General features: G+C 42.9%; 1 protein-coding gene across 6 annotated transcripts in view; it reads left to right on the forward strand.

Annotated features, from left to right (window-relative positions):
- CCDC81 (coiled-coil domain containing 81) overlaps positions 1–12,110 on the forward strand; it is a 74,565-nt gene that overhangs the window by 61,636 nt on the left and 819 nt on the right. For 5 of the 6 annotated variants that reach the window (XM_075851427.1, XM_075851429.1, XM_075851430.1 and 2 more), the window contains 5 exons: positions 2,060–2,167; positions 4,364–4,533; positions 6,686–6,764; positions 9,177–9,403; positions 11,353–11,478. In XM_075851427.1, coding sequence (XP_075707542.1) covers positions 2,060–2,167; positions 4,364–4,533; positions 6,686–6,764; positions 9,177–9,403; positions 11,353–11,478 — 710 coding nt within the window. The remainder of the gene's footprint in view (positions 1–2,059; positions 2,168–4,363; positions 4,534–6,685; positions 6,765–9,176; positions 9,404–11,352; positions 11,479–12,110) is intronic. The other variant, XM_075851431.1, reaches the window with a different exon arrangement.

Raw genomic sequence — 12,110 nt, forward strand, 5'->3', positions numbered from 1 at the left:
CTTACAGTGGGTGACTTCTTATAGTGGGTGACTTCTTATAGGTGGGTGACTTCTTATAGGTGGGTGACTTCTTATAGGTGGGTGACTTCTTACAGCGGGTGACTTCTTACAGCGGGTGACTTCTTATAGTGGGTGACTTCTTACAGTGGGTGACTTCTTACAGTGGGTGACTTCTTATAGGAGGGTGTCTTCTTACAGTGGGTGACTTCTTACAGTGGGTGACTTCTTACAGTGGGTGACTTCTTACAGTGGGTGACTTCTTATAGTGGGTGACTTCTTACAGTGGGTGACTTCTTACAGTGGGTGACTTCTTATAGAGGGTGACTTCTTATAGAGGGTGACTTCTTACAGAGGGTGACTTCTTACAGCGGGTGACTTCTTATAGTGGGTGACTTCTTACAGTGGGTGACTTCTTATAGTGGGTGACTTCTTATAGAGGGTGACTTCTTACAGCGGGTGACTTCTTACAGTGGGTGACTTCCTATAGTGGGTGACTTCTTACAGTGGGTGACTTCTTACAGTGGGTGACTTCTTACAGTGGGTGACTTCTTATAGAGGGTGACTTCTTACAGTGGGTGACTTCTTACAGTGGGTGACTTCTTATAGAGGGTGACTTCTTACACAGGGGAGACTTTTTACAGCGGGTGACTTCTTACAGCGGGTGACTTCTTACAGCGGGTGACTTCTTACAGCGGGTGACTTCTTACAGTGGGTGACTTCTTACAGTGGGTGACTTATAGAGGGTGACTTCTTACAGTGGGTGACTTCTTATAGCGGGTGACTTCTTATAGAGGGTGACTTCTTACAGCGGGTGACTTCTTACAGTGGGTGACTTCTTACAGTGGGTGACTTCTTACAGCGGGTGACTTCTTACAGCGGGTGACTTCTTACAGCGGGTGACTTCTTACAGCGGGTGACTTCTTACAGTGGGTGACTTCTTATAGCGGGTGACTTCTTACTGTCGGTGACTTCTTACAGTGGGTGACTTCTTACAGTGGGTGACATCTTACAGTGGGTGACTTCTTATAGAGGGTGACTTCTTACAGTGGGTGACTTCTTATAGGAGGGTAACTTCTTACAGTGGGTGACTTCTTATAGGAGGGTGACTTTGGAGTTGAGTAATACTACATTTCCATTGTGCGTATTATTTAGATTCCTTAGGGCCAGGATCACACACACACACACGCAGTTTTGATGCAGTTATTGGTGCAAGTTTTTTGTTTGTTTTTAGCCAAACACAGGAGAAAGTATCATCAGTCTTTTCTTTTATACCTTTCCTTTCCTTTTGGATCCACTTCTGGTGTTGGTTTAAAAAAAACTGAGCTAAGATCTTGACCAAAAATGCATCAAAGTTATGTGTGATCCTGGACTATTGCTTGGGTTCTTAAGTAGTAGCCACGTTGTGTTTCAATCTACATAACAGATGGTACACCTACCCCCTTATACCCTGATAACAGCTCCCAATATGAAATCGACAAGCTGTAACTCAGGATCAGTACAGGATAAGTAATGTAATGTATGTACACTGTGACTCCACCAGCAGAATAGTGAGTGCAGCTCTGGAGTATAATACAGGATGTAACTCAGGATCAGTATAAGAGAAGTAATATAATGTATGTACACAGTGACTGCCCGAGCAGAATAATGAGTGCAGCTCTGCAGTATAATACAGGCTGTAAGTCAGGATCAGTACAGGATAAGTAATGTAATGTATGTACACAGTGACTCCACCAGCAGAATAGTGAGTGCAGCTCTGAAGTATAATACAGGATGTAACTCAGGATCAGTACAGGATAAGAAATATAATGTATGTACACAGTGACTCCACCAGCAGAATAGTGAGTGCAGCTCTGGAGTATAATACAGGATGAAACTCAGGATCAGTATAAGAGAAGTAATGTATGTACACAGTGATTCAGCTTAATCCTATATGTAAACTGAAATGGGGCTATAAGTGGACATACGATTGATTGCTAGAATTCTTTTCAGAATTTCTACCATGCTGCTACGGTCTAAATACGAAGGTTTGTGTTATTCTTCTACTTTAATTTGTCCATAGTTGCAAGCTCAGGTGAATCGAGAAGAGAAAGAGAAAGGCGCAGCATACAACAGGGGCGTAGCTGAGGCCATCAGGAACGGGCGGAACGCTAGAAGCACTGAGTTCTATGTAAGAGCTATAATAATAATAATTGAAGATTATAAAGCCTGTGTCTGGGCCGGCACCTGTTGCTGTGGACTTTACTACAGGTCCTGTGTAGCATGGAGCCGGACCTGAACAGGTGTATGAATCAGTCATGTGATTTTTTTTTTTTAAAGTAGAGAAAAAAAATTCTTAAAAAGCTACGTCCACCTTCACAACACAATTTCTTTTATTGTTTTAATGCATCTGAAATAACAAAAATGAACTAGATAGTCCCCATTAAAAATCTCCTACCATTTTGTGTATACAGCTCCTATGCAGACCTATGTGTCTCCATAGTTCCAGACTACAACAAACCCCTTTGTAGTCAGTCTGATATTTCAGTCATACCTCCATCCATCTGTTCCCTACTTTACACCGCGTTCCAAATTATTATGCAAATGTTATTTTTTGCTGATTTTCCTAAATAGTCGATGCAAATGACAGTCTGTATAATCTTCAAGCCATCAACCGTTGGACTATAATGCGAATTTTATTGAACAAATCTCCTAATGAGAACAGATTTTTTTTTTTTAGAAGTAAAAAACTCAAAATGCTTCACATTATTATGCACAACAGAGATCAAAACATTTTAAAGGTTGTAAAGAGAAGTAAAATGGTAATTTGTTGAATTTGCAGCATCAGGAGGTCATATTTACAGAAATCAAAAGCTCTTTCAATCAAAAAAAACTTAGCAGGCCAAGTTACATGTTAACATAGGACCCCTTCTTTGATATCACCTTCACAATTCTTGCATCCATTGAATTTGTGAGTATTTGGACAGTTTCTGCTTGAATATCTTTGCAGGATGTCAGAATAGCCTCCCAGAGCTTCTGTTTTGATGTGAACTGCCTCCCACCCTCATAGATATTTTGCTTGAGGATGCTCCAAAGGTTCTCAATAGGGTTGAGGTCAGGGGAACATGGGGGCCACACCATGAGATTCTCTCCTTTTATGCCCATAGCAGCCAATGACACAGAGGTATTCTTTGCAGCATGAGATGGTGCATTGTCATGCATGGAGATAATTTTGCTACGGAAGGCACGGTTCTTCTTTTTGTACCACGGAATAAAGTGGTCAGTCATAAACTCTACGTACTTTGCAGAGGTCATTTTCACACAGTCAGGGACCCTAAAGGGGCCTACCAGCTCTCTCCCCATGATTACAGTCCAAAACATGACTCCGCCACCTCCTTGCTGACGTCGCAGCCTTGTTGGGATATGGTGGCCATTCACCAACCATCCACTACTCCATCCATCTGGACCATCCAGGGTTGCACGGCACTCATCAGTAAACAACACGGTTTGAAAATTAGTCTTCATGTATTTCTGAGCCCACTGCAACCGTTTCTGCTTGTGAGCATTGTTTAGGGGTGGCCGAATAATAGCTTTATGCACACTTGCAAACCTCTGGAGGATCCTACACCTTGAGGTTCGCGGGACTCCAGAGGCACCAGCGGCTTCAAATACCCGTTTGCTGCTTTGCAATGGCATTTTAGCAGCTGCTCTCCTAATCCTATTAATTTGTCTGGCAGAAACCTTCCTCATTATGCCTTTATCTGAACTAACCCGTCTGTGCTCTGAATCAGCCACAAATCTTTTCACAGTACGATGATCACGCTTAAGTTTTCTTGAAATATCCAATGTTTTCATACCTTGTCCAAGGCATTGCACTATTTCACACTTTTCGGCAGCAGAGAGATCCTTTTTCTTTCCCATATTGCTTGAAACCTGTGGCCTGCTTAATAATGTGGAACGTCCTTCTTAAGTAGTTTTCCTTTGATTGGGCACACCTGGCAAACTAATTATCACAGGTGTCTGAGATTGATTACAATGATCCAAAGAGCCCTAAGACACAATACCATCCATGAGTTTCATTGAAAAACTAATAATGAAATGTTTATGACACTTAAATCCAATGTGCATAATAATTTGGAACATGGTGTATAATAACATACATTTGGTAGGTTAGCAAAAAGTATGGCACCAATGGATGGCAATATGTCTGCCGGATCAGTCTACGCAGGGTTTGTTTGTAGTCTGTAACCATGGAAACACATAGGAGATTTTGAATACACATTCTTTGCAAAGTTGATAATTTTTTTTATTTTAGATGCATTGGAAAAATAAATGGAAGAATGTGTAAGTAGCGTTTAATAATACACATTTCCTTTGTGTCTTGCAGAGATCCTACATTTTCCAGAAAAGGCCGCTGACCCCTCCAGCTTTACTAAAACAAGAGCAGTATTACCAGTCGCTGACTAGGCAGATGGCAGACAGGAGAGGCAAAGTAGTGAAGGAGAAGCAGGACCAGGACTTACTGGCCAGGCTCGAACAAGTTCAGCTTGCTGAGGAGTAATGTCCATTTTGTACTTTCTACATCTTATTGACGTACAATGTAGCAGAGCTGCTTCTTCTGTACTCTGTGTCAACCCTCCGATAATCCAATAGATGTGACGCAAATCTAAAAAAATGGCATACATCACCCCGTGACATCACAGCACATGGGGGCAGATTTATTAAGACTGTCTAAGATTTACACAGCGTAACGTAGAAGCGGCGCAAAATCGATCAGAGTGACGCGTACTGTGTGATAAATTTGGCGCATCTTTCTAGACACTTATCTTTTGTTATTCCACCTCTTGGTTAGCTTAGTTTACGCCAAGATTATAGCGCACTTTAGTGCATTTAAAGCCACACCCCCTTTTATAGACTTTTTTTTTTTTTTTTAAACGCCAACGTCTGTTCTTTTTTTCCGTATTTTCTTCATAAATAGGTCTAAAACATGATGCAACATTGTGAGCCTGAAATGCGCCACATTTTGTCTAGGCGTATAAGGGCTAGGTACAATCACATTACTAAGACTACCCCATTGTGCCAAATGACTAACTCTGCTCTGCTGCTCCTATATATAGCATATATGAGTTACCACATTATTTCTCTCCTTCTGCGCCTCATCTCCTGCAGATTCATCCAGACCTGAAACGATCCAGATTCCTGCTGTGAGATATTTATCACCGACTCCTTCTAGAAATCACAAGTAGTCTTATAGTTACGGCAACTTCTTTTTATGCCTTTCTAAAATTATACAATGGACTGAAAAAACATTTTAAAGTGTAGGCCCAACATCATTTTACAGCTTAAAGCGCACCTGTCGTTACAATGTTTCTGCATAAATCAGTAGAACATGTGAATACCTCAAACTCTATCATATGTTACTAGGGCAAACTTGCATTTTCCTCATCTTCCATCCTCCTTTAGTTCCGTTTTCCTGCATGGTCTGTGTAAGGGCTCGTTCACACGTAACAGAATTGCTGCATATTTTCCGTCCGGAATTGCGGAATACAGTAGCGGCAAAGTGGGTGAGATATAACAAATTTTATCCACACGCTGCGTAAAAATTTTCGACCAGAAATTCACCTGCGGTGCATATTTTTCGTATTGTCATATTCCTGCTGTGGAAAGTGACTGAATTGCTGCGTTTTTCAGAGGAGATGTCACCGTCTACCAGCATTGAGAAAAACGCCGCAAAATCCGCATCATTTTCTGCAGTAAAAAACGCATGAAATGGTGCGGTTTTTACCGCAGTGAAATTTCCGCTAGTTTCTGTGGAATTGCTGCAGAGATTTTCTGCAGCAATTCCGTTAGATGTGGACAAGCCCTAAATGTTCCTCAGTTTCAAAAATCATCTGGTGTAACACAGTAAATATAAGACAGGGAGGAGGGGAGAGGAGGCCAATGCAGCTGCAGTTTCTCACTGCAGCCCAGGGAGACATCTTATTCGCACACCGGACAGCTCTGACATCACGCCGCCCCACCCAGGAAAGGTGGAGAGAAAATATGCAACTCAGAAAAAAAATAAAATCTTGTACTTACCTAGAATTCTGTGCTTCTTCATCCAGGCCGGCCTTCCGGGATGACGTTTCATCCCATGTGACCGCTGCAGCCAATCCCAGGATGCAGCAGCAGCCACATGGGATGAAACGTCATCCCAGGGGGCTGGCCTGCAGAGGGAGCGTCGCCATGGCTACGTAAGTATGGCATTTTTTTTTTCTTATGCGCAGATTTCCGCAGCGGACATTCCGGCAGAAAAATTTGGTGCAGTTTTTCGTCTGGAATTTTTACGCAGCGTAATTCGCCCTGTGTGAACATAGCATTAAGATGATCAAACATGATAGACAGAACATCAAGACTTTAGAGAAACCTGTCATGGCGCTACTCAAATCCACCACTAGATGGTAGTATAGTTTGCTCCGGGGATTCACATCCTCGGAGGGGGGCTAGGAAACAGGGACTGGGCAATTGCTTGGTTTGCCACTCCCTAAAACCATCCCTGAGTGCTTCAGAGCACTTATAACAAGCCCTGCATCTGTTTCTATTCACTGACAGCAGACAGAGATCTTGAGAATTATGAGGAAGTGGAAAATATAATAGAAAGTTGCAGAACATGCCCATGGTCAGTGACCTAGGACCAGTCATTCATATTAATATATGTTTTACCTTCTAGGTTGGCTGCTCAGAGGACTAAATATTTAAGAGAGAAAACTGCACAGATTCTGACCTACAAAAATGCCCTGGACACCCAGGTACGCCTGTAACTGAATATGGTTGGGCTTGCACCCCCATTGATGACCTCGGTCAGGGGACAGGGAGTGACCTGAGTACAGTTCTGTCTCACTTTCAATCCTTCCTGCTGTTACCTTAAAGGCTGCTTATTTTCAGAAACAGCGCCACTCTTGTCTATAGGCTATATTTGGTATTACAGCTCGGCCTCATTCACTTGAATTAAAGAGGCTCTGTCACCAGATTTTGCAGCCCCTATCTGCTATTGCAGCAGATAGGCGCTGCAATGTAGATTACAGTAACGTTTTTATTTTTAAAAAACGAGCCTTTTTGGCCAAGTTATGACCATTTTCGTATTTATGCAAATGAGGCTTGCAAAAGTCCAACTGGGCGTGTTGAAAAGTAAAAGTACAACTGGGCGTGTTGAAAAGTAAAAGTCCAACTGGGCGTGTATTATGTGCGTACATCGGGGCGTTTTTACTACTTTTACTAGCTGGGCGTTGTGTATAGAAGTGTCATCCACTTCTCTTCAGAACGCCCAGCTTCTGGCACTGCACAGACACAGCCGTGTTCTCCAGAGATCACACTGTGACGTCACTCACAGGTCCTGCATCGTGTCGGCACCAGAGGCTACAGTTGATTCTGCAGCAGCATCAGCATTTGTAGGTAAGTAGCTACATCGACTTACCTGCAAACGCCGATGCTGCTGCAGAATCATCTGTAGCCTCTGGTGCTGACACGATGCAGGACCTGTGAGTGACGTCACAGTGTGATCTCTGGAGAACACGGCTGTGTCTGCACTGCCAGAAGCTGGGCGTTGTGAAGAGAAGTGGATGATACTTCTATACACAACGCCCAGCTAGTAAAAGTAGTAAACACGCCCCGATGTACGCACATAATACACGCCCAGTTGGACTTTTACTTTTCAACACGCCCAGTTGTACTTTTGCAAGCCTCATTTGCATAAATACGAAAATGGTCATAACTTGGCCAAAAAGGCTCGTTTTTTAAAAATAAAAACGTTACTCTTCTCTACATTGCAGCGCCTATCTGCTGCAATAGCAGATAGGGGCTGCAAAATCTGGTGACAGAGCCTCTTTAAGCTGAGCTGCAATATCACAAGCAGCCCCTGGACAATTGTCGCACTGTTCCTGGAAGAAAGCAGCCAAGCTTTTCTAATCCCATACAACCCCTTTAATCCCGTTCTGTAATGGGACGTAATAGTAAGTCCAGGTGATTGTGCGATCTTGGGCTCCCGCTGTAATGGGTAAGGCAAGAGAATAATGATCCTGCTGTTTAACCCCTTAGATGTCACGGTTAATAGCGACTGCGACATCTGAGGCGTTTGGAATAAAGCTAGACGGTTACTCCCGGGATATGCCATAAATGTCTGATCGATGCGGGGCCTAGCTGTAAGACTCGCACCGATCTCCAGAATGGGGCTGCCAGGCGACTACAGGCGCAGAACGAATGGAGAATGTGCGGCTCCCTCCATTCTGTTCTATGGGAGTTACGGAAACAACTTGGCACGCTTGCTCTGCTATTTTCCTAACTCTGATAGGAATAAACCTTTAACATATTATTCACACAAAAAAAACTAAATGGTGCCAATAAAACTACAACTCAACCCACAAAAGAACAACCCCCCCATACAGCTATATCTCCGGCAGCCCCATAGAAAGTGAATGGAGCAGAGGCCGAGCATGCGCAGTACCGCTCCATTCATTTGGGGTTCAGAGGGACGGCCAGGTAAGCCCGTTCTCAGGATCGGCAGGGGACCCAGCAGTCGAACCCCCAACGATCAGATATTTATCACCTATCATGCGTGTCAATTTTTCTTGTGAAAACGCTGCAGAATTTCCACACGTAAAATCCAGTCGGAAATTCTGGAATTTGTAAGCATTTTACGCCTCGAATTACGCCTGAAAAAACGCCCCTAATACGCCTACAAACATCTGCCCATTGCTTTCAATGGGAATTACGATCTTCTGTTCTCACGAGCCTTTATTTTACGCGTCGCTGTCAAAATACGGCGCGTAAAATGACGGCTCGTCAAAAGAAGTGCAGGACACTTCTTGCGACATTTTTGGAGGCGTTTTTCATTGACTCCATTGAAATACAGCTCCAAACACGGCCAAAAAAAAGCAGCGAAAAACGCGAGGAGTTAAAAAAAACGTCTGACAATCAGGAGCTGTTTTCGCCTGAAAACAGCTCCGTATTTTTAGACGTTTCTGGTCACTGCGTGTGAACATACCCTAAAAGTGTGAGGGGGAGGAGTGGAGCACGGGTATCAATTATGTTGCGTGATCAGAAGCTTCTCACCGTTTTTGGTCGTGCAGCGTGAAGTTCTTGCTGGCGATACTTTGTTTTAGACCATAAATAATAAGCTGTATATAATACGTTGCGCCACTTGTCTTCATTCACTATTGATGCAGGTGAAAATAAAGCCCGGGTTTGCTCTCCCACCTGCATCGGAGGACTCGGAACCAGTATTTGGCCGCAACGATATGACCAATGAGAAACTGGTGGAGAAGAGGGGTCGGGCCCAGGAGGTGTACAAGCATCAGCTGCAAGCCGCAGCGGAACGTAAACGCCTGACTATACTAAATGACCTTGTGCAGCAGAGGAAGGAAGCGGATATGTTACAGCGATCAAAAGAGCTGTACGTTACATGGGCAGGGAGGGGTTAACATCGTCTGCAGTAAATGACATCAATAATATGTGCATAAATTATATTTATAAAAGCACTAAGCAAGAATTATAGAATGATTTATCTGCCCCAATTGTAAGCTGCTTAGAATACGGATGGGAGTAGGGTTCATCTATGGTAGTAAGGTATGAATCACTGATCTGTGTCTAAATCATTTCCACGGAACATACAGGGAGGCAGTACTATCTGTACCTATATTACGTACAGGAAAAGATATGGAGGCAGTAGTATCTGTACCTACAATACGTACGGGAAAAGATATGGAGGCAGCACTATCTGTACCTATAACACGTACAGGAAAAGATATGGAGGCAGTACTATCTCTACCTATAACACGTACAGGAAAAGATATGGAGGCAGTACTATCTCTACCTATAACACGTACAGGAAAAGATATGGAGGCAGTAGTATCTGTACCTACAATACGTACGGGAAAAGATATGGAGGCAGTAGTATCTGTACCTACAATACGTACGGGAAAAGATATGGAGGCAGTACTATCTGTTTGTGTTTATATCATTTACAAATGGAACCAATACTCTATTTTCCCCACATCATTTACAAAAAAGAGTCAGTCAGAAAGAAAGTATGGTCTGTACCTACATTATATACGGGGAGGTAATACTATCTGTACCTACATCATTTACAGGGAGAGACATGGAGGCAGTACTATCTGTACCTACATCATTTACAGGGAGAGACATGGAGGCAGTACTATCTATACTTACATCATTTACAGGGAGAGAGACAAGGAGGCAGTACTATCTGTACTTACATCATTTACAGGGAGAGAGACGGGGAGACCGTACTATCTGTACCTACATTATCTACAGGAAAGCAGTACTATCTACATTATGTACAGGTAGAGATATGGAGGCAGTACTATCTGTTTATGCTTTATTTACAGGAAGAGACAATAAAACAGTCCTATTTGTGTTTACATTATTTACAAACAGGGAACCAATACTATCTTTGCCTACACCATTTACAAGAAGAGACAGTATGACTTGTGCCTACATCATAAACATGGAGGAACAGGAAGGGACTAATAATATCTGTACATCCATTATATACAGGAAGGTAGTAATATATGTGGCTACAATATTTGCCAGGAGAAACAGGGAGGCAGTACTATCTGCGCCTACATCATTTACAGGAAGAGACAACGAGGCAGTACTATCTATACCTACATTATTTACGGGCAGAAACATGGAGGCAGTACTATCTGTACATATATCATTTGCAGGGAGAGACAGAAAGGCAGTACTATCTATACCTATATTGCTTACATGGCGATACAGGGAGGAAGTACTATCTGTACCTACATCATTTACAGGGAGAGACGATAAGGCAGTATGATTTGTTGTACTTACATCATTTAGAGACAAGGTGGCAGTACTATATGCGCCTACATCCTATACAGAGAGAGACAGGGAGGCAGTACTATCTGTACCTACATAATTTACAGGGAGGCAGTACTATCTGTACCTATATCTTTGACCGGGAAGATACAGGAAGGCAGTACTGTCTATACATACATCATTTACAGGGAGAGACAAGGAGGCAGTACGATCTGTGCCTACATCTTTTACAGGGAGAGATAGGAAGGCAGTAATATATGTGCCAAGAACATTGTGTAGGCAAAAGTATTTAATGATTCCCTGAACACGTTTACTCTGAAAGCGAAGCACGGAGATGGTGGTCACCGTACTGTCACATGAGCTCCGGCTCGCAACGATTTTAAATGCATATGAAAAATAAAAAGTTAATACTGCAGAGAAGGCGACACTAACCAGGTACATGTGGCGGATACATCTGTAGATTATATTGTAGAAGAACTATTTTGTCTGAGCGTTTCTTTAAATGGAGAATTCTATCTTTTTCTTACACATTTGTTGCAGGTCGTCGTCCGACAGAGCGGCGCAGTATGAGAAGATTCACAAATTACAAAAGGTGTTAGAGGAAGACTGGACAAGGAGCTCAGAAATAAAGAGACAGAAGGAGCACAAAGAGGAACGGTACATCGGGTGAGTCTGGTCACAGCCCCCGGACCCACGGTTCAGCACTCATTTTCTAAACGGCACTGGAACATTGAAGCGGAGCTCTGATTGTTTAGTAGGGGCAATATAGACCCCTTTATATCTGAGGCCATCTTAATATATGCGGCCAATTACAAGGGCTCTGGAATAATATTAATAGGGAAAATCCTCAACAAATCCTCGCTCTTTCCGCAGCAGAAATTGACCTTCTACAGCATGTGGATGAGATTTGTTTACATTTTTTAACTTTACTGCTACTGTAATCCGGACGCAAAATCTGCAGCAATTCCAGCTCCATGTGAACGTACCCTTATGAGCAGACGACTTTAGATTTAGTTGCCAATAACATTTTTGATGTTAGATAACCTATCATTAGGGGCGTAGCTATTGGACGGTGCACAGGTAGCACCCTCTACCCCAACCTGGGGCCTGCAGGAGTCCAATAATCCCTCTTCCACATAAGGGTATGTTCACACAGAGTTTTTTGCAGGCAGAAAATTCTGGCTGGAAAAATCTGCTCCGATTTTTTTTTTTTAAGTGGTTTTGCACCACACGCGTTTTTTTAGCTCTCTCTTCAACAGAAAGATAGAATAACCGCGAGCCTTTTTTGCCCAAAAATG

This window comes from Rhinoderma darwinii, chromosome 2 (assembly GCF_050947455.1).
Source record: "Rhinoderma darwinii isolate aRhiDar2 chromosome 2, aRhiDar2.hap1, whole genome shotgun sequence".
In the NCBI taxonomy this organism is placed as follows: domain Eukaryota; kingdom Metazoa; phylum Chordata; class Amphibia; order Anura; family Rhinodermatidae; genus Rhinoderma; species Rhinoderma darwinii.